Below are 21,027 nucleotides of genomic sequence, written 5' to 3'. Positions count from 1 at the left end.
AAAAACAAGCAGAAATTGCAGTTGCAGCAGCCGTTGCAGCAGTTGCAGTTGCACATTGGTCAGGAAGGACAGGACGCTGAAGGAGCTGTAGAGCTGTTGGGCTTACCCAGAGGTAGCGATAACAATTGCAAAACGCCAAACTCAACCGCAAAAGTCGCCAACATAACACATAAAATTTTCGGTTGGCTACGCAAATCACGCAACAAACGGCCAGTCGAGATCCTCAACAGCGATTTCGGCGAAGACGGCGACGAGGGCGTTGGCGAGGGCAAAGGCCAAGGCGCAGGCGAGGAGGGAGGAGGAGCAGCAGCTGCCAGTGCAGCTGGCGGTGCAGCCGATCAATTTTCAGTGGCAAGCGTTAAAAACAAAGCCGGCAAGCTGAATACCACACAGACAGCCACGGAGACCGCCATCGATTCAAACGAACCCAAATCTGAAAAGATGTCATCGGGCACGTTTGTGGATCGAATCGACCCGTTCGCCAAACGTTCGCTCAAGAAGAAGGGTAAAAAGAGTCAAGGTTCCTCGCGCTACAGAAATTCTCAGGATGTTGAGCTGCAGCAATTGCCGCCGTTAAAAGGTTAATAACCATTTGAAGAGAGAGATCTCTTAAATTACCCAACAATCTAATCGTATTTGTTTTCTTTTAGCCGATTGCTCCAGCTTAGAACAGGAGGAGCTGTTTATACGGAAGCTGCGCCAGTGTTGCGTGTCCTTTGACTTTATGGATCCCGTTACGGACTTGAAGGGCAAGGAGATCAAACGGGCCGCGCTCAATGACCTATCCACCTATATAACACATGGGCGCGGTGTGCTTACGGAACCGGTTTACCCGGAAATAATTCGCATGGTAAATATTGAGACTACCACAACACACTTTGTATTAATATCAAATTAACTGATATCACTATATAGTATAATAAACTACTTAACTATAAGTTATTATATGTACAATTTTTATTTTCTTTCACTAGATTTCTTGCAACCTATTTCGCACGTTGCCGCCCAGTGAGAATCCCGATTTCGATCCCGAGGAGGATGATCCGACTCTGGAGGCTTCCTGGCCACACCTGCAGCTGGTGTATGAGGTGTTCTTGCGGTTCCTGGAGTCTCAGGATTTCCAAGCGACCATCGGCAAGCGTGTGATCGATCAAAAGTTCGTTTTGCAGGTGAGTCTTAGATTCTGCACTTAAAGTTGTCGAGTTTACTAATAGTTTTTGTCTGTTGGATAGCTGTTGGAACTTTTCGACTCAGAGGATCCCAGGGAGCGGGACTTTCTGAAGACGGTGTTGCATCGCATATACGGAAAATTTTTGGGACTGCGGGCTTTTATACGAAAACAAATCAACAACATATTCTTGCGATTCATTTACGAGACGGAGCACTTCAATGGAGTCGGTGAGCTTTTGGAAATCCTTGGAAGGTATGTTTATCATGTGCATAATCAGCAGATTATACAAATACTAATGGGGTTTGTTTTCGTTTATTCGATTAGTATCATCAACGGATTCGCCTTGCCCCTGAAGGCCGAACACAAGCAGTTTCTGGTTAAGGTCCTATTGCCACTGCACAAAGTCAAATGCCTGTCGCTCTACCACGCTCAACTGGCGTATTGCATTGTACAATTCCTAGAGAAGGATCCATTCCTTACCGAACCGGTGGTGCGTGGCCTGCTTAAGTTCTGGCCCAAGACGTGTTCCCAGAAGGAGGTCATGTTCCTGGGTGAGATCGAGGAGATTCTCGACGTGATCGATCCGCCGCAGTTTGTCAAGATCCAGGAGCCGCTGTTCCGTCAGATTGCAAAATGCGTGTCCAGTCCACATTTTCAGGTATGTCCCAGGGTTTGTCTATGAACGATGGATTACCGTATGCTTACTAAGTTCTAGAGAGAACCTTGATTATAATGTTTCAATCTTCTTCCTCCAGGTTGCTGAGCGAGCTCTTTATCTGTGGAACAATGAGTACGCCATGTCGCTCATCGAGGAGAACAATGCGGTCATCATGCCCATCATGTTCCCGGCCCTTTATCGCATCAGCAAGGAGCACTGGAATCAAACCATTGTGGCGCTCGTCTACAACGTGTTGAAGACGTTTATGGAAATGAACTCGAAGCTGTTCGATGAGCTGACCTCCAGCTACAAGGCGGAGCGGCAAAAGTGAGTGCTAGCACCAGAGTTCAAAACCAACATATAATTAACATTTTATAATTTTATAGGGAAAAGAAACGGGAGCGGGACCGCGAGGAGCTGTGGAAGAAGCTGCACGAACTCGAATCCAATCGTTCTAGTGGGCGCACCGCCGGCGGCAGCGCCACGACATCGAACACAGCAGCTTCCGCGGCGTCAACGTCCCTGCAGCCACCCAGCACCGCTGGCCTGAACTCTCATCAGCAGCAGTCGAATAGCAGCAGCAGCGGCAGTCTGTCCAGCGGCGGTGCCGGCGGCGACAATAATCCTGCGACCACAAATGCGAAAATCAAACAGGATAAGGCGGACAACTAAGCAACGCAAGGCGCGCCCGAAACTAACAATAATACAAAAAAGAAAAACCAACATCAGTAAAAGCGTAAGCGTAACGCGTTATCCGATATCCGTAAACCGTAAACGGCAGAGACAGCAACCACACATCTAAAGGAGAAATAAATAGTTATACTAAACCACACATATGCTAAACCTTAAAACCAGAAAATATAAAACTAAAATGTATACTCGATTGACAAGACACCAACCAAGCTGACCCGCAGGACGCTTGGGCGGCTGTTGAAGGAGGTAGAACCGAAATCTGGAGCGGGAGCTGAATCAGATCCCAGGGCGTGTGTGTGTGTGCGCGGTAATTGAGAAGCTTGAGTGCGGCATAAAAGAAAGAAATCTTTATAAATAATGTATCTTACACCTACGGCAAAACACACACACACATACACGTGCGCGACACGTATAAATATATATTACAAAAAAAGAAGAAACATAATTATTAATTACGTTTAAGCGAAAACAAGTTGAATAAAGAGAAATCATGTTAGTAAGTGAAATGCAGAAGAGTAAAAGAGCGATAACTATAACGGATTGACGATTGTTGAAGCGCATTGAATATTATTAACTAAACATATTGCTAACTAGCATAGATCAGCCATCCTATCCCCCACCCACGAACACTACGAGAACAACAGCACCCCAATCACCTAAATGTTCACTTGCAAAGTATTTGCGTTCATTTGAAATGTGTAAAATAGTTGAAACTGCGCTGCATCCTCAGATTTTGATTTTCTGTTTTTTTTTTTTAACTGCTCCATAGAACGGCGTGTCTTAGTCCAGATTTCCCACTGAATTGTATATAAAATATCCGAGAACTGTGCTCCCCCTCCTCACCCAGAATGAAACTTTGTTACTTAGCTTTAAGTGTTGCACACTCCGTCAAGACTTCTCGAAAACAGAAATTCCAACAATTCCCGCTAAATGCCTGCGCAGTTACGATGCCGAATCTGCATTCAAGTGTAGGCAGAAAAAACAAAAGCAAAGCCAAGTTTTAGTACATTGTTGAAGTTGCTGCTAAACGGGCCAAGATAGACAGGGAGCCGGCAAAAATCTATAAATATTTAAGAATACAATTAAATACCATAACGTACGATAAACGCTGATCTATATAAATGTATGTAAAGTGTGCGGAAAATACACAAAAATATATCTCCAAGCTGAGGAATAGGCGCATGCGCGGTAATCGAGATGTAAGCGGCAAAGAAATGAATACAAATATGGAGCATTGTAAAAAGGTTAAGCTAGAGAAACCAACCAACCAACAACCAAGCGAACGATAGTTTATAGAACAAGGTTATGGAAAATTCAGCTTGGCATATAGTCTCTACTACCCCCATATGATAATTGGCATCTTGCGAAACATTTCCACAGTCCACTCCAGGCTCGATGCATCCATCTACACACTATAATATCCCTTGCATATATGTATATCTCTGCGGAAAGCGGTCCAGTGTAGCAACCCACATGGTTTTGCAAATTCCTTTTCGACTCTTCTCGATTTAATTAATTTATTTTCAATCCTCACGGAAATGCGCACAATTGTCATTCGATTTGCTAAACAATTCTTTCGATTGTAAATAATGTAGCTAAGTTAAAAGGGGCCGCTTTCCCAGCATTCTCACTCAATCACACTCACACTTAGCCGCACTCTCATAGTAAGGAAATATATAAAATTTATATATGAAATAAATGTTTGTTCATTCAACTCTCACGCCCATTACAAAGTATAGAAGCATGCATTATAGGAGCAAAAAAAAACTAGGAGCAGAGGCGGCGATAGGGAAGCAAAAATAGGACGAGATGAAAATATCCACTAATGAATGTCTCTCATTAAGCGAAACCGCAAGAGTTCATATAATATTAAAGATAATTGTGTCTGTGAATCGTGAGTTATTATACACATATATTGCAAACAAAACTGGAAAATAAGAAAAAAAAAACTATAAAAAAATCTAAAGGAAACGTAAAAGTTAGCGTTATTATTAAATATGTTTATAAAACGTCAAAAATATGCAACAATACAGAAGCGAGGGAAAGCGTATAAAGTGCATCAACTAAAGAGTCGTCGGCTAGAGCAGAGGGTATATTTCGAAAACAAAAATTGAACCTATGGCCTAAATACTAAGCAACGTGTGTAAGAAAGTTTTGCATCTTTATATTAGCGTGTAATTAAACAAACAAATAGCTAAACAAAGCCCAAGCCTAAACAGCAACTACAACTAGAGCTACTACAAAGAAATCATGAGTATCATCCCCCCCCCCATTGAGATGCAATAGCGATCAGATCCGATAACCCCGAGCGTTAAGTCTTACTGCCTTTAAAGAGATCCCAAGAAGAACACCAAAAATAATGAAGAACAGGACTGTAGAATGTTAGAAGTCAGAGGCAGAAAGTTCTTGACCTCTTTGTTATGCCAATCCCCCGTAACACCAAAACTCTATTCCTAACTAGCAGATCCATCACCCACGAATAGGACCCATCTCTAGTTAACGTTGATGTTCGCATAGGATGCCAATCAGTGACAGAAAAAGAACATATTCAAATAATGCAAATGTAAAAACGAAACATGAAATCAAGTAAACATAAACAACAAGAATTAAATAAAGATGTTGAAAAAGAATGCCTAATAAACGATAAATACATATGTAAGTCAAGTGGTTTAATGATTATTGTCTCTTCAGTTTTGTTTGTTTTGTGATCAACACCTCTGTTGCACTCTGAGTTAACCTGTTTAGTCCGCTTTCAACTTATATGGTAACTTTAACTATAGTTTCTATTATTGTATTTATATGTATAAACAAATCGAGCATGTTATATCGTAACTGCAACAGCTGCTTAGAGCCAGCTGAGCAAGAAGTATAAGCAAAAGCAAAACTCGTTAAGTACTTTTAGAGACAAAAACCCTGTACTAAGAAGTGTACTAAAAATAAAGTCGCATTAACAACGTTGCATCAAAAAAAAAACAAAAAACAAATGAAAATGCCGAAAAAACGGAAAATGCTAACAAAAACCAACAACAATAAGAGCAAAAAATAGTTAAAGCGCTTAAACAATATAAATACTATGGATACTAACAATGAAATGAGAACGGAGCCGATGGAAAAGGATAAATATATATGTGAATTATGTATTTTCTTATGTTCTAGACTTGTAAAAAAAACCTATCGTATATGACACATGCTATTATTATTATGTATAACTTTCAGTTCGTGTTCTATAGGACGGTGTGCGAGTATTTCGATTGTTTTCTTGGGTTAAAGGCACACTGCACCACACTCACTCACACACACTCAGAGACACACAACTAAACAAAATCTTATGCTGAGAGTAAATATAAAGAGTAAATTATAATTACACAAACATAAATGGGAATAAATATATATAGGTCATAAAAAAAAGTATATATACAAGAGCATCGGAAAACAAAGGTTTAGTTGATTGCTTTCGAATCCAGGCAGAAAGTATGCGAAAAAAACAAAACTAATGGCGAGAGGCAGCAGAAAAAATTGAAATTGCATGGCGCAGAGAAAAACAAATATTTAGCTGCAAGCAGAATTAACCAAAAATGATTAAAACCCAATGAAAAACACACAAAAACTGAATGAATGAGTAAGAGCAAAAGGAGAGAAAAGAAGCAAAGAGATCAATCAACAATAAAAAATTAATAAATACAAAATAAAACACAAAACTTGTTTGATTTGTCTTTAGAAGATGATACTGAAAACTTGGGAGCCCGTTTTAAAAATATGCTTTAAAGCAGCGATCGGCGCGGAAAACAATAATCTTTTGTCTTGTATGTGTGTGCAACGACTGCTTTTGTACGCTGTAAGTGTGCCGGCAGAGGCTATACCCTATGTCTAATAGTCGTTGTAAAACACTGCTGGGCCCTAATAATTGCATTTTACAAAAAATCTCAAGTGGAAATTTTAAAAAATTCGAACTTGCTTGAATATGAGAATTGTAAAACTGTTTGAATCAAGAGATTCGATATTTTGAAAAATAAACCACCAGGGGTTTTGCCCTGCAATCTTAGCAACCAGCTTTTGTAACGTGGAAAAGCTAGTAAGTCTCATAGCATAGAGCTTTGCCGTCGGGCCACAAAAGCTGTTGCGCTGCAGTTGGTTTGCCTGCGTTGGCAGGTGCAGTTGGTAAATCGCGAGAAAAATCAATTTTTGAAAATTCCAACCACTCGCTAAGTATTCCATCCATGAAGTGGGAGAACTATTGCGATTTTGTGGCCGGATGTTTTGGCGGTGAGTGGAAAAGCTCCAGCTGGTAATCGTCATCGAGCATCGCATCCCATATTGGGCAAACTCTGGGAATGACGCAATGCAGCCACTTGTTGAGAGGAACAGCAGCAGCAAAACGGGCGCCATGGTCAAGTTCACGTGCAACGCCCCTGATCCATCGAATTCTTGGCAAGCCGCTTACGGCGGCCGTTCAACATGTGTTCAACTTAGTGGCTACAAATTTTTAATTAGTTTATGCTATATTTATTATTTCATTAAGGTGCCTGCGGCGTGCTGGTGGCCCACCCACTCGACACAATCAAAGTATGGCAACAGGCCTCAAATTCATCCGTCGTGACAGCCATTCAACAGATCTACAGCCGCAACAATGGGGTAAGTTTGAAAAAAGGGTTACGTCAAGTTGGGGTTTTAGAAAACATCAGTTTTTTGAGCTATAATTGAAGTTTCAATTAACTTTTTTTTGGAGGTGCAGAAAATAAAACCTACCTTTTTCAGTATTCAATTTACGGGCTAAGAGAAACATTTATCAATACATAGTAAAGTAGTGAATTGGCTGTTTAAAAATCCAGTTTTTAACTTTTTAATAGTTGATAGTACTTCTTTTTTACGGTTTTACTTTCTTTTTACTTTTTGTACAATTTGTTTAATACAGTAAAACTCTTTAATATTATTTTCTTATTCTGTTTTACTGTCTTTTCAACTACTTTTCAAGTTCCATGCAAAAATTATTATTTAAAAAGGTTAGTCAGAAAAAAGTTTACAAAAGATGAAAGATTATCTGTACTAAGAATATATGTCCACGCTGTATTTTATTTTTACACATTTTCCCAGATATTTAAAATTGAGATAAATGAAAAAAAAGATAATTTAAAAAACACCAAATAGGTGTAAACATCCAGATTTGCATGTACGATTTGTAGTAGACTTTGATAGAACACCAAAATTTGGTGTTATAGACCCTACCTTGACGTAATCCCTAAAGAAGGATGGCGGGGTGGTAATGGGTGTAACCGGTCAACATCGCTTTAAAGGTCAACGGCTTCTACAGGGGCATGTTCTTTCCGTTCATCTCGACGGGAGCGATCAATTCGCTGCTCTTCGGCATCTATGGAAACCATCTGCGGCAGCTGAGGAAGGTGTGCCACAGTGACTACCAACGGGAGCAGCTGGAGTACCACAACATGTTCCTGGCGGGATCGGTGGCCGGGTTCGTCCAGTCCTTCATCGCATGCCCCATGGAACTGATCAAAGTTCGCCTGCAGACAGCGACTTGTAGGTTTGACACGATTTTACTATCCTGAAACTGAAAGCTAACCTCCCAAAGACCACAGATTATAATGATTACCTCTATGGCCAGCGGCGGACTGCCTTTGGGACTTTCAAAAGGATACTTAAGACTGATGGGATCTCGGGTCTTTATAGAGGCCTGCTGCCCATGATGTGCCGGTAAGTTTAAACAATAGAGTTTGTGATATATCTGTTACACTGCAGTCAATGACTCATCTTAAATGAAAAGAAAGAAAATGATGAATCTCCTTTAAGGGGACTCCCTGTTACCGATTTTACGAAAATAAGAACCGGCACATTTGCAATAGAAATGCTCAGGGGGAAACAACCACAAGTGTTTGACGTTTGAATTAAATTAAACCAAACATTTTTAGCCGGCAAACAAGTTTGAATACGTCGACACTAAAACTCGTTTCACCGACCGTCGGTTTTGGAATTTACGTTCCTTCATGAATGGATTCCACAGCTAATTAGTACGATATCTTAGAGAGCATGACGTTGATACGTAACTCAGGTCAGGGAAACTCCCCTTATCTCTGCAGAGTAGCGAATACAACGGCAATCTATTAATATTCAAATTGAACTTTGAAATTTGAATACCCCAGTGACTCAGCTAAACGCTTATTAAATCTAAATAGTGTTTGGCGCCACATTTAGTATTGGAGACAACTGTTTTGTAGTCTATAAAACCTTGCTCTATATTTTTTAAGGAAAGTAGGTTATATTTTTTTTGTTTAATTTAATTATTATTATGAAGTATTCAATTTAAATAAGCTTATTTCAACAACTAATACTGTTTTTTTTATTAATGGGCTTAGCTTAATGATCCGTATGTCTTATTTCGCAGCGACGTCCTGCCTTATGGCATCTATATGCTGGCCTATCGCCAGGGAATAGATTACATGGACAGGCGGGATTTTGTGCGCCGACGACGCAGTCAGTCGGACGGATCGAGTGTGAACATCCTGGTGACCACGCTAGCTGGAGCCTGGGCCGGCGTCATATCGTGGGTGTGTGTCATTCCGTTCGACGTGGTGAAGACGCTGATGCAGGCGGACGAGAACCACAGGTATCGGGGAATCTTCCACTGCGTGAAGGTCCAGTACAGGGCCTACGGCTGGAGGAGCATCTTCCGGGGCAGCTGGATGCTGGTGGCACGAGCGGTTCCCTTCAATGCAGCCACCTTCCTGGGGTACGAGTACACCCTGGAGTGGTGCCAGCGGTGGAATGGTACTTACGTGTGACCCAGCCGGTCTGGTGGTGATTAAGAGCTTTAACTAAGACGAGTGTGATTGAAACTTAATAAACTATTTACGCTTTTTCTATACTGTACACCCACGTTTTGATATAACTATTCAGGATTCTTGAGATGGTCCTGTCATCTTTTCGAAGGGATATATTTTAAGACCATTGCACATGGGCATTTCCACGGGTCGCGATCGTATGTTCGTACGCACTTAGGGCACATCAAAAAAAGAAAAAAACTTTTTCCGAAACTTTTATTTGGTTTTTGATAGCATTTTGTTAGCTCTTTGCTTAGTGTAAATTATGGGGTTTATTGAGCTATATTTTCATAAGCTATTTTCATAATATTGGCAAAAACATGCGGTCACGAACGCACGCAAAATGGAAGTCGACTTGGGCTTAATCTAGTAAAATGCAAAAATCTGCGAATTAGGACGGAATATTCTAAAGCAATAAATTTACTTTTAAAATGGATTCATTTAGCTTTTTATCGAATAAAGTATCGGTCGCGAACGTACGATTTTTCCATGTTATTTTATTAACAGCTAATTGAACATTTTTTCGCTCTCTCTGGATATTTATCTTCTTATTAAACTGCAATAAAGAGATTTGGTAGAAAAAGTGCAAAAATTTCATATGTTTTCCTTGCGAAATAATTAATAATAAAAATGCCTTTAAAAGTAGCAAAAAGTGGAAAAGAAGTAAAAATTTGTTCCCTTTTTCGAAAAAAAGTGACCTAACCCCTACAAAAATTGAGAAAATTGGTCAAAAAATAAATTTTCCTAAAAGTGATGAGGATCGTTAGCATATTTAGCAAGCTGTTCAAAACAGTCGGTCTTTTAGCTGTACGCCTTGATTTGGCTGAACTACGATGGAAAAATCGGAAAAAAATGTCGAATTTTTGACAAAAATCTGAACTTTGTATTTTTGACAAAAATTGTAACCCTTTTTTCGCCATAAAAATTCCGTTTTTTGGCTGCCATAACAAAAATATAAATCAGAATGAGGAATGTCATACCTCGTTGAGCTCGTTGTTTTATTTAAAATCAATTGGCATTTCAACCTGAAAATTTTTAATTTTTTCCATTTTTCGAAAAAAAGTGACCTAACCCCTACAAAAATTGAGAAAATTGATCAAAAAATAAATTTTCCTAAAAGTGATGAGGATCGTTTTAGGAAAAAATTTTCAACAAAACAAATGAAATATGCTTTGGTTCCACTGTCCGCCCTTTGGCGGACATGCACATATGGCGCATATTTCAATTTCGGTCAGTTAATAATGAAGCAAGGAAGAATCTGTAATGGATAACGAGAATCTGGGTGTCAAACCTATATTTAAAAAACCAAGCATTTCCAAAACTATATTTTTGAAATCCCAACCACCTTAGAAGTTTACTTTCTTATTTTAAAACGCTTATAACAAGACATCCAATAGGAAGAATGCCTTCTGCTAGTCGTTTGTTTACTGTTTTTCCCCGGCCGCTATCAACCAATCAATAACTTCATTAAAAAAACGCATCCCCCTAAACCGGCTGACAGAAAATACACAACACCCAACTGCTTCGAGTCATAAAATCTAAACCGTCTAGCACAGCAGAGACAGTATTCAATTAACCGAAAAACTCGACGGTTGTCATTCCTTGCCGCGGTATAAAACTTGACTCTCGATCTCTCTGCAAAAATATCACGATACTAATCTGATAACGCACATCTTTAAAACCAAAAACATATTTGTAGACTTGAAACTTTAGAAGTGAGTGATAAAAAAGTGAAAGAAAAAACTGAAATAAATAAAGATTTTATCGATGGTTGAAAATATAAGTCGATACATATCAATCTATCTATCAATATAAGTGATCTAATCTTTTCTTACCTGTGTATTCTCCTCCTCAACATTTTGATCGACATTTTCAATCTATCTATCTATATAAGTGATCAAATCTTTTCTTACCTGTGTATTCTCCTTCTCAACATTTTGATATAAATGTCACTGCATGGACAATTGTCACAATTCGCACTTAGATGCCACGAATATCAATCAGCCCAACTCATCATAAATCAATCAGTACCTACCGATGATTCAAGTTTTTTAAATTCCTGATGTTTTTATTTGATTTTTGCCGGCCGGTTTTTTCATTTTTCTTTTGCAAAAAATAATCTACTTATTCTGAATGATTAAAAACAGTCCGGCTTTTAATTGCAGTTTGATCTCAAGCTCTGAATGCTGAAAATGAATCTTGGACTTAAAGTGTGTAGTCTGCTTGCTTTTCTTCAGATACTTTCCACCGTTTCTGGTAAATATTTAATAAATTTATATTACTTAAGTTCCGACTAATATGTACCTACAAAAAATTAAAAAAAAAAATTAATCTTTTTAAATATTTCTTAAGAAACATTTATAATATTATTTTAAGAGAAACCACAAAACTTTTAAATAGATTAATTAACGGTAAATATTACACTAAATTTACTTACAAAAAAGGATTCAAGGTAAAAACCTTTTTTTGTACGAATTATTAATTCAAATCTCCATCAGGGTTTAATAGTTGTCAACGCGATGAAAAGTGCGTAAGACTGTACCTGTGCCCCCACTTGTACCACTTCGCCCTTGACGAACGAATTGCACACATACAGTGCGGAATCGATAACACGGCCAATTTGGTAGACCAGAGAATCTACGTTTGCTGCCCGGAACCAGGTAATGTCCTGCCAGATGACAAAACCTGTGGATGGAGGCCTGGCGCTCATCGAATTTTCGGTGGAGTAGAGGCTCAACCCAACGAGTTTCCATGGATGGCCTTGCTTCTGGACAAGGAAGGCAAAGGCGTATGTGGTGGTTCCCTGATCAACAATCGCTATGTTGTGACTGCCGCACATTGCGTGAGCAGGGTGAAGATTTATAACGTTCGGCTGGGCGAGCATGACATGTCCTCCGACCCCGACATCATCCTGAATAAAAACGAGGCACCAAGGTGGGCTGCTCCGCACTTGGAAATTGAAGTGGAGAACATTGTAGTACATAGAGATTTCCAGCACACGCCTATGCAAAACGACATTGCCCTTATACGACTTATATTGCCAGTACGGTAAGTTGCGGCTTCCTCAATATAAATATTATTATTTTACCAATCTAGGTTTTTCCCATCAGCTACACCAAAGAAATTAGACCCATTTGTGTTCTGGGCAGTCACATCTCCTTGATGAACTCGACATTTCACCCCAAATTCGAAATAGCCGGCTGGGGCACTACTGAAAGTAACAATAACAGTAATGTCTTGTTGACGGCCACCATCAAGAAGGATAAGAATAAGTGTCCTAAACGGCATAAATACCTGAAGGAGACCCAAATATGTGCGGGTGAGAACGGCACGGACACCTGTTTTGGAGACTCCGGCGGTCCACTGATGGGCACTATGATACGTTATAGACAAGAGATCGTGTATCTAGCTGGAATCACATCTCACGGAGATAATAAGTGCGGACAAGCTGGTGTCTATACGAAAATGGAATCCTATATCTATTGGGTTCTATATTTTTTAAGAGCTTGAACATCTTTTTACTTGGCCAATCGTACCTATATAGAATTTTGTATTTATATCACGCTCTTATTTAAAAAAACATAAATTCATTAAACTGTATTGTTCAAAAGTCACATTATTGGTAATAATAAAGGTACGGAAAGAAATTATATTCAAATTGTTTCTACATGCACAGAAAAAAACTATTAGGTATAATAGTTAAATGGTCCCAACCCATCGAATCGTACTTGTAAATTGTTACTCTCCCAACAACAAAGCACACACAGCTAACTATTTTATGGTAGTTTTACTTTTAAATAGCAACAAAAGCATCAACAAAATAAAAGAAAATATATATAAAAGTTCCTAATCTTTTATTACAGTTACATAACAATCTGCTTTCGTCAATATTAGGCATAACTTTTTTTGCGCGCAAAAGTGCTTCCAAAGTTCACTTGCCTTTTGTTGAGGAAATAGCTAATCAACCAACAACACTGGGCTACCATGCTACTTGATATGCTGATCAGATAGAAATTGCATTTTCGACTTTGGAAATATTGTTTTTTAATTTTACGGTAACCCAGTGTTATTATGACATCATTTTGGGGGTATATAAATATAGCAACAGTGTGATGAAATGTGATGAAATTTAACATTGTCGTGATTTGAGGGTAGGGAGTGATCAAGTAACAGCCTAGATTTAAAAACGATTTCATGGTTACCATTTAAGTACGTTTGTGCTGAAAAACTTCTAAATAGCATATAACTAGAGCCCAATTTAAATATACAATATAAATATGTTAATTTATAATTATTCGTCTTTAAATCATGCGTCTTATTTGAAATTAGAAATCTGGCAAATACTTATAGTTTACAATTTCTTACGGAAACTTTATCTTCAAATTTATTTTAAAAAAAGGTTTGACATTGCTTAAAACTAATCTATAATCTATAAAATTGTTTGGGTGTAGACACAACATGTTCCTGGCGGAATCGGTGGCCGGGTTCGTCCAATCCTTCATCGCATGTCCCATGGAACTGATCAAAGTTCGCCTGCAGACAGCGACTTGTAGGTTTGACACGATTTTACTGTCCTCAAACTGAAAGCTAACCTCCCAAAGACCACAGATTATAATGATTACCTCTATGGCCAGCGGCGGACTGCCTTTGGGACTTTCAAAAGGATACTCAAGACTGATGGGATCTCGGGTCTTTATAGAGGCCTGTTGCCCATGATGTGCCGGTAAGTTTAAACAATAGAGTTTGTGATATATCTGTTACACTACAGTTAATGACTCATCTAAAAAAAAGGGAGCTTTCATATGTGTCTAATGAATCTCCTTTAAGGGGACTCCCTTTTACCAATTTTACGAAAATAAGAACTTGTACATTTGCAATAGAAATTCTCAGGGGGAGACAACCATAAATGTTTAACGTTTGTTTAATTTAAACCAAACATTTTTATCCGGCAAACAAGTTTGAATACGTCTATACTAAAACTCGTTTCACCGACCACAGAAATATGGAATTTACGTTCCTTCATGAATGGATTCCATAGCTAATTAGTACGATATTTTAGAGAGCATGACGTTGATACGTAACGGAGGTTAGGTAAACTCCCCTTTTCTCTGATTTTCGAATATTCGGGTTAACTACTAATCTTTATTGGCAAATGGTACTTAGATCAGTATCTGAATAACAAAGTGTATCAGGAAAACAAGTTCTATGCAGAGTAGCAAAGCGAATACAACGGTAATCTATAAATATTCAAAATAAACTTGGAAATTTGAATACCCCAATGATTCAGCTAAACGTTTATTAAATCTAAATAGTGTTTGGCGCCACATTTAATATCGGTAACATACTTGAGTCCTTGTATTCAAAATGAACTCATTGCTCATTTTGCTAAACATCCCTGCAACACCATTCAGGGCCCGTTGAGCACAATCAAAAAAGTTCATCACTGAGCGCTCAATTTGTATGAAAATGAGTGATTAAATTAACATAGGCATGTCCTAGAGTTCGTCAGTGCTCAAAAACTAGCACACATTAAGCGCTTTTTTGAGCAGCAAAAAAGGAAAGATGCAGCACGAATTGACTTTTTACACAAAACTAAAAATAAACGAATTTTAACAACAAACATGTTTTTGATTCCTGGGAATTTTGCACTCAGTAAGATTTTTTTTTGAACAGCAAAAAAGGAAAGATGCAGCACGAATTGACTTTTGACACAAAACTAAAAATAAACGAATTTTAACAACAAACATGTTTTTGATTCCTGGGAATTTTGCACTCAGTAAGATTTTATGGTTGTTGTTTACAATGACTTGTTTTTACTCTCACTGTGTACCTGGATATCGTGTATACAATATTTTTTTAAAATCACTAATTTTGTTTATGAAACAACGTAAAGCTTGAGTAACTACAACTCCTTTTTATAAGCAAGTGAAAAGGACGAAAGGAGGCGCGTGCCTTTCAGAAAAACACAAGGGTGCACAAAAGTCTAGTTATTTTAATTGCTGGGTCTTTGCCTTCACCCCCAGCGAAGACATGGCGAGTGAGGGAGATCCCAAATTTTCGTACAAAAGTACCGGCTGAGAGGGCGTCTGCTTTGAGTAAACTACAAAGTCCCCTTAGATTTTATGAAGCTTATAGGCACAATAGAGGCCTATGACATAGATATAAAGGACGATACGGTTGATGTCGAAGATGATATATTGAATACATTATAATTAAATAATTATTAAGCACAACTCAATATAAATTCTCCTTAATAATAAAAAAAACAATTTTTTGTACTCATTTTAAAAGAAAGCTAAGGGAAAAAACTTGTGCGCATAAAGTATATATATTCTTGATCAGCATGACAAGACGAGTGGATCTAGCCATTTCCTCTGTCCGTCCGTTCCTACGCAAACTAGTCTCTCAGTTTTAAAGCTATCGGGCTGAAACTTTTTAAGATATAACCTCCTAAGCTTGGAAAAAACGTTTTTTAATTAGTTCTGAATTACGAATTTAATTTTATCAAAACCGGACGATGATATCATATAGCTGCCATAGGAAAGATCGGAAAATTGGTGAAAAAATAATATGACACAAATTATAGCTTCGGTGTTTTTTAACATATAACCTCCTAAGCTTGGAAATAATATTTTTTAATTAGTCTCGAATTTTGAATTTAATTTTATCAAAATCGGACGACAATATCATATAGCTGCCATAGGAACGATCGGAAAATTGGTGGGATAATAATATGAAACAAATTATAGCTTCGGCGTTTTTTGACATATTATCTTATACTATTGGGAATATATTTTTGTATTTTTATACCCGTTACTCGTAGAGTAAAAGGGTATACTAGATTCGTCGGAAAGTATGTAACAGGCAGAAGGAAGCGTTTCCGACCCCATAAAGTATATATATTCTTGATCAGGATCACTAGCCGAGTCGATCTAGCCATGTCCGTCTGTCCGTCTGTCCGTCTGTCCGGATGAACGCTGAGATCTCGGAAACTATGGGAGCTAGGCTATTGAGATTTGGCGTACAGATTCCTGAGCTTCCTACGCAGCGCAAGTTTGTTTCAGTAGACTGCCACGCCCACTCTAACGCCCACAAACCGCCCAAAACTGTGGCTCCTACAGTTTTGATGCTAGATAGAAAATTTTAACTGAAATGTAATGTTCTCATCAATACCTATCGATTGACCCAAAAAAAAGTTTGCCACGCCCACTTTAACGCCCACAAACCGCAAAACCCTGTGACGCCCACAATTTTCATGCTAGATAAAAAACTGAAACTGAACTGAACTGAAACTGATAAATAACTGAAATGTATTGGTCTCGTCAATACCTATCGATTGATCCAAACAAAAATTTGCCACGCCCACTCTAACGCCCATAACGCTTAAATCTGTATACCGCCGGTAGGTGGCGCATTTCAATCTCGCTTTGCTGCTTGCATATCTCCATTTAGCTGAGTAACGGGTATCTGATAGTCGAGGTACTCGACTATAGCGTTCTCCCTTGTTAAGTTTAATAATGCTGCAAGGGTATACAAACTTCGTCTTGCCGAAGTCTTGATTCACCTGTTTTTGGCAAATCAGCTGTTTTTCTCAGCAAAAGTTGGCAGTACTGTTTGACACTCAGCTCTGCCGGCGTCGCTGGATGCTTTATTTGATTTAGCTTGTGGATCCAATTGGGGATCTGCAGCGTATGGACAGTGCCCAGTGGACACAGCTCGAGATAGTAGCAAGATAGATCAATTCAGCGAAGTTTTTCGTTATTTTAACATTGTGTCGGGTGAGAGCCGAAAAATTAGAAATTTTTGAAACTTTTACATCACAACATTAGTAAAAAGTCAACATTAGTAAAAAGTGCACAGAAAACATAGAAAGCATTTTGATGAATTATGTGTAGACGAAAGACTTTCGAATCATAAGGAAAACTTCGCAGTGACGGTTTTTTATCCATTGGTAGACACAATTTGTTTTCAACTAAAGTACCGACTTAAAGGTATGAAATCTGTTCTGGATGTCTACAAAATTGTTCAACCAAAGTTTAAATTCCATGCCACTGAATAAAAAATTTCCTCAGAAGCCGAAAAATTCATGAATATTTTCCATGATCACATTTCTTTCACATTTAGATTGTAATTTCTCTCGTTGCGTTCATAGTTCCGGAAAAAAAATTAGTCAGATTGAATTCAGAAGTCTAGGATTGGTTTGTCCTCATTTCGAATTAAATAATTTAATTTCGGTAATGTAATAATGAAGCAAGGAAGAATCTGTAAAGGACAACGAGTATCTTGGGGGTCAAACCTATATTTTAAAAAACCAAGCATTTCCAAAAACATATTATGGAAATCCCAACCACCTTAGAAGTTTACTCTCTTACTTTAAAACGCTTGTAATAAAACATCCAACAGGAAGAAGGCCTTCTGCTAGTCGTTTGTTTACTGTTTTTCCCCGACCGCTATTAACCTATCAAACAAAAACACCTCTTAACGAGGTAAAATGTAGTGGCGAAAGCGCTCTTAACAAAAATTTACATTCACATTACATTTACATTACATTCGATAAAATAAATAAACAATATTAAATTTATGATTTCGGCCCGCAACAGTACATATTTATTTACCCACACGTAAATTTTCTGCTGTAGCGTATGTAGCGTACTAAATATGCCTGAAATGCTATGCCGCCGTTAACGTCAGCAGACAAATCGGCGCCGCCGAGTCAGTCAATAAAGAGATAAAGATACATATATTCGGAGGTTCCCTCTTCTTCTTTGTCTTGTAATGTTTTGGCTAATGACTAAGGACTTTGACATGTGAATGCCATAATACTTTAGGAGCATAATTGTATATCGAAAAAAAAACAACTAATATTGCTTTAAGAAAGTAAATTATTTGATTACAGTAAAATTAAGTAAATTGAATTTACTTTTAAGTTATAGAAATTTAGTCCGATAAAATTGATTTAAATATTTAAAACATTTTAATATTACCATTTTTAGAAAATTCGTATTGTATGTTTTAATTAAGAAGTAAAAATTATACATTCGGAAATTTTTCGCTTTAGAAAGGGTATAGGTGCAGTGGCACGCGCCAACGGCGAAGAGAAAACAAAAGAAATCACGTAAAGGGGTGAGAGGAAGACTTGGTTCATTCTATTTGAGTTATTGAAAGGGAAGCAAGCCATTTAAATTACTTTAAACTAAGATCAATGCACAACATCTTATACTTAATGTAACACTTACCTGACTTTATTATTTTCACTTTAAAGAACGAAAAAAGTAACTCTGCTGCGCACAATTTAAATGGCTTGCTACCCTTTCAATAACTCAAACAGAATGAACCAAGTCTTCGCCGTTGGCGCGTGCCACTGCACGATGATCCAAATTTTTTAAATTCCTGGTGTGTTCATTTGATTGTTGCCGGCCAGTTTTTTCATTTTTGTTTTGCAAAAAATAATCAATTTATTCTGAATGATTTAAGTCAGTCCGGTTTTTAATTGCAGTTTGATCTCAAGCTCTGAATGCTGAAAATGTATCTTGAACTTAAGGTGTGCACTCTTCTTGCTTTTCTTCTGATACTTTCCACCGTTTATGGTAAGTATCGAATAAATGTATATTACTTGAGTTTCGTCCAATAGGTACGCATACATAAATAAATCCATACTAATATTACATCAGAAACAATTGTAATATTATTTTAAGAAAAACCACACCCAGAAAAAAAAGAACGAAAAAAATCAAGAACATTCACCATGATTTGACAACAATCCGTTCGCAAAGTTCCATTCATAAACAAGAAAGGAAGTTAACTTCGGCAAGCCGAAACTTGTATACCCTTGCAGTTAAATTTATTAAATTTAAAAATAGAAAAAATGATATTCCCAATAGTATATATGTCAAAAAACACCGATGCTATAATTTCTTTTATATTATTTTTCACAAATTTTCGTTCCTATGGCAGCTATATGATATAGTCGTCCGATTTTGATAAAATTTAATTCGAAATTTACCCTCTGCAAGGGTATAAAAACGAACGCCGCTTGGTCAAATCATGAATCACTGAAAATGCCTTGAGAAATGCGGCGAGAAATGGGGAAGCCGTTTTCTTAAATTAGCAACACCGTTCATGAAAACATGTATGTAGGACAAGTGTCCCGATGTCCGCACTCCAAAATTTTTTTTCTGGGTGCACATAACTTTGAAACTTATTTATCGAAATTAGCGGTAAACATTACACTAAATTTACTTACTAAAAAGGATTCCAGGTAAAAACCTTTATTTTGTACGAATTAATAATTCAAATCTCCATCAGGGTTTAATAGTTGTCAACCCGATGAAAAGTGCGTAAGACTGTACCTGTGCCCCCACATGTACCACTTCGCCCTTGACGAACGAATTGCACACGTACAGTGCGGAATCGATAGCACGGCCAATTTGGTAGACCAGAGAATCTACGTTTGCTGCCCGGAACCAGGTAATGTCCTGCCAGATGACAAAACCTGTGGATGGAGGCCTGGCGCTCATCGAATTTTCGGTGGAGTAGAGGCTCAACCCAACGAGTTTCCATGGATGGCCTTGCTCCTGGACATTGAAGGCAAAGGCGTATGTGGTGGTTCCCTGATCAACAATCGCTATGTTGTGACTGCCGCACATTGCGTGAGCAGGGTGAAGATTTATAACGTTCGGCTGGGCGAGCATGACATGTCCTCCGACCCCGACATCATCCTGAATAAAAACGAGGCACCAAGGTGGGCTGCTCCGCACTTGGAAATTGAAGTGGAGAACATTGTAGTACATAGAGATTTCCAGCACACGCCTATGCAAAACGACATTGCCCTTATACGACTTATATTGCCAGTACGGTAAGTTGCGGTTTCCTCAATATAAGTATTATTGTTTTACCAATCCAGGTTTTTTCCCATCAGCTACACTAATGAAATTAGACCCATTTGTGTTCTGGGCAGTCACATCTCCTTGATAAACTCGACATTTCACCCCAAATTCGAAATAGCCGGCTGGGGCACTACTGAAAGTAACAATAACAGTAATGTCTTGTTGACGGCCACCATCAAGAAGGATAAGTGTCCTAAACGGCATAAATACCTGAAAGAGACCCAAATATGTGCGGGTAATAACGTCACGGACACCTGTTTTGGAGACTCCGGCGGTCCACTGATGGGCACTATGATACGTTATAGACAAGAGATCGTGTATCTAGCTGGAATCACATCTCACGGAGATAATAAGTGCGGACAAACTGGTGTCTATACGAAAATGGAATCCTTTATCTATTGGGTTCTATATTTTTTAAGAGCTTGAACATCTTTTTACTTGGCCAATCGTACCTATATAGAATTTTGTATTTATATCTCGCTCTTATTTAAAAAAACATAAACTCATTGAACTTTATTGTTTAAAAGTCACAATATTGTTAATAATAAAGGTACGGAAAGAAAGCTAAACTTTGACTGATGTTTATATTCAAATTGTTTCTACCCAACAACAAAGCACACACAACTAACTATTTTATGGTAGTTATACCCGTTACTCGTAGAGTAAATGGGGATACTAGATTCGTCGGAAAATATGTAACAGGCAGAAGGAAGCGTTTCCGACCCCATAAAGTAGATAATTCTTGATCAGGATCACTAGCCGAGTCGATCTAGCCATGTCCGTCTGTCC

At 38.2% G+C, this 21,027-nt stretch overlaps 5 protein-coding genes across 8 annotated transcripts; all 5 read left to right on the top strand.

Annotated features, from left to right (window-relative positions):
• Positions 1–196: 196 nt before the first annotated feature.
• On the top strand, positions 197–6,012 carry wdb (serine/threonine-protein phosphatase regulatory subunit widerborst). The gene is made up of 7 exons (XM_065866288.2): positions 197–580; positions 651–850; positions 975–1,169; positions 1,233–1,423; positions 1,496–1,829; positions 1,927–2,156; positions 2,216–6,012. The coding sequence occupies exons 1-7, from the start codon at positions 442–444 to the stop codon at positions 2,499–2,501; spliced, it is 1,575 nt and encodes a 524-aa protein (XP_065722360.1). The 5' UTR covers positions 197–441; the 3' UTR covers positions 2,502–6,012.
• A 620-nt stretch (positions 6,013–6,632) lies between these two features.
• Positions 6,633–9,401, top strand: LOC108019523 (solute carrier family 25 member 45). Of its 2 annotated transcripts, XM_036817517.3 has the most exons (5): positions 6,633–6,785; positions 7,042–7,154; positions 7,814–8,054; positions 8,114–8,228; positions 8,917–9,401. In XM_036817517.3, the coding sequence occupies exons 1-5, from the start codon at positions 6,740–6,742 to the stop codon at positions 9,311–9,313; spliced, it is 912 nt and encodes a 303-aa protein (XP_036673412.1). In that variant the 5' UTR covers positions 6,633–6,739; the 3' UTR covers positions 9,314–9,401. The 2 variants fall into 2 exon arrangements, with proteins under 2 accessions (XP_036673412.1, XP_036673414.1); XM_036817519.3 differs by lacking the exon at positions 6,633–6,785 and having other exon boundaries at positions 7,831–8,054.
• Positions 9,402–10,718: 1,317 nt separating this feature from the next.
• On the top strand, positions 10,719–12,952 carry LOC108019514 (spaetzle-processing enzyme). 2 transcript variants are annotated; one of them, XM_065866827.2, is made up of 4 exons: positions 10,719–11,067; positions 11,518–11,608; positions 11,851–12,400; positions 12,463–12,950. In XM_065866827.2, exons 2-4 carry the CDS (start codon positions 11,536–11,538, stop codon positions 12,860–12,862), a joined length of 1,023 nt encoding a protein of 340 aa, XP_065722899.2. In that variant the 5' UTR covers positions 10,719–11,067; positions 11,518–11,535; the 3' UTR covers positions 12,863–12,950. The 2 variants fall into 2 exon arrangements, with proteins under 2 accessions (XP_065722899.2, XP_070852482.1); XM_070996381.1 differs by lacking the exon at positions 10,719–11,067 and having other exon boundaries at positions 11,500–11,608; positions 12,463–12,952.
• Positions 12,953–13,810: 858 nt separating this feature from the next.
• On the top strand, positions 13,811–14,095 carry LOC139353305 (mitochondrial substrate carrier family protein ucpA-like). The gene is made up of 2 exons (XM_070997104.1): positions 13,811–13,901; positions 13,961–14,095. Exons 1-2 carry the CDS (start codon positions 13,811–13,813, stop codon positions 14,077–14,079), a joined length of 210 nt encoding a protein of 69 aa, XP_070853205.1. The 3' UTR covers positions 14,080–14,095.
• A 2,926-nt stretch (positions 14,096–17,021) lies between these two features.
• Positions 17,022–20,801, top strand: LOC139352946 (spaetzle-processing enzyme-like). Of its 2 annotated transcripts, none has more exons than XM_070995813.1 (4): positions 17,022–17,130; positions 18,849–18,939; positions 19,658–20,207; positions 20,271–20,801. In XM_070995813.1, the coding sequence occupies exons 2-4, from the start codon at positions 18,867–18,869 to the stop codon at positions 20,662–20,664; spliced, it is 1,017 nt and encodes a 338-aa protein (XP_070851914.1). In that variant the 5' UTR covers positions 17,022–17,130; positions 18,849–18,866; the 3' UTR covers positions 20,665–20,801. The 2 variants fall into 2 exon arrangements, with proteins under 2 accessions (XP_070851914.1, XP_070851915.1); XM_070995814.1 differs by having other exon boundaries at positions 17,074–17,343.
• Positions 20,802–21,027: the final 226 nt, after the last annotated feature.

This window comes from Drosophila suzukii, chromosome 3 (assembly GCF_043229965.1).
Source record: "Drosophila suzukii chromosome 3, CBGP_Dsuzu_IsoJpt1.0, whole genome shotgun sequence".
Taxonomy (NCBI): Eukaryota; Metazoa; Arthropoda; class Insecta; order Diptera; family Drosophilidae; genus Drosophila; species Drosophila suzukii.
Note: the sequence above shows the minus strand (reverse complement) of the source record. Positions and strands in the feature narration are given on the sequence as shown.

What these genes read in the sequence shown, in the direction of transcription:
- wdb (XM_065866288.2), top strand. Translation starts at nt 442, where the DNA reads ATGTCATCGGGCACGTTTGTGGATCGAATCGACCCGTTCGCCAAACGT. An exon ending in GCAATTGCCGCCGTTAAAAG is followed by an intron (nt 581 to 650) that starts GTTAATAACCAT and finishes GTTTTCTTTTAG; the next exon opens with CCGATTGCTCCAGCTTAGAA. An exon ending in ATCAAAAGTTCGTTTTGCAG is followed by an intron (nt 1,170 to 1,232) that starts GTGAGTCTTAGA and finishes TCTGTTGGATAG; the next exon opens with CTGTTGGAACTTTTCGACTC.
- LOC108019523 (XM_036817517.3), top strand. Translation starts at nt 6,740, where the DNA reads ATGAAGTGGGAGAACTATTGCGATTTTGTGGCCGGATGTTTTGGCG. An exon ending in TCTACAGCCGCAACAATGGG is followed by an intron (nt 7,155 to 7,813) that starts GTAAGTTTGAAA and finishes ATCGCTTTAAAG; the next exon opens with GTCAACGGCTTCTACAGGGG. An exon ending in CTGCTGCCCATGATGTGCCG is followed by an intron (nt 8,229 to 8,916) that starts GTAAGTTTAAAC and finishes CTTATTTCGCAG; the next exon opens with CGACGTCCTGCCTTATGGCA.
- LOC108019514 (XM_070996381.1), top strand. Translation starts at nt 11,536, where the DNA reads ATGCTGAAAATGAATCTTGGACTTAAAGTGTGTAGTCTGCTTGCTTTT. An exon ending in GATACTTTCCACCGTTTCTG is followed by an intron (nt 11,609 to 11,850) that starts GTAAATATTTAA and finishes AATCTCCATCAG; the next exon opens with GGTTTAATAGTTGTCAACGC. An exon ending in CGACTTATATTGCCAGTACG is followed by an intron (nt 12,401 to 12,462) that starts GTAAGTTGCGGC and finishes TTTTCCCATCAG; the next exon opens with CTACACCAAAGAAATTAGAC.
- LOC139353305 (XM_070997104.1), top strand. Translation starts at nt 13,811, where the DNA reads ATGTTCCTGGCGGAATCGGTGGCCGGGTTCGTCCAATCCTTCATCGCA. An exon ending in TCGCCTGCAGACAGCGACTT is followed by an intron (nt 13,902 to 13,960) that starts GTAGGTTTGACA and finishes CAAAGACCACAG; the next exon opens with ATTATAATGATTACCTCTAT.
- LOC139352946 (XM_070995813.1), top strand. Translation starts at nt 18,867, where the DNA reads ATGCTGAAAATGTATCTTGAACTTAAGGTGTGCACTCTTCTTGCTTTT. An exon ending in GATACTTTCCACCGTTTATG is followed by an intron (nt 18,940 to 19,657) that starts GTAAGTATCGAA and finishes AATCTCCATCAG; the next exon opens with GGTTTAATAGTTGTCAACCC. An exon ending in CGACTTATATTGCCAGTACG is followed by an intron (nt 20,208 to 20,270) that starts GTAAGTTGCGGT and finishes TTTTCCCATCAG; the next exon opens with CTACACTAATGAAATTAGAC.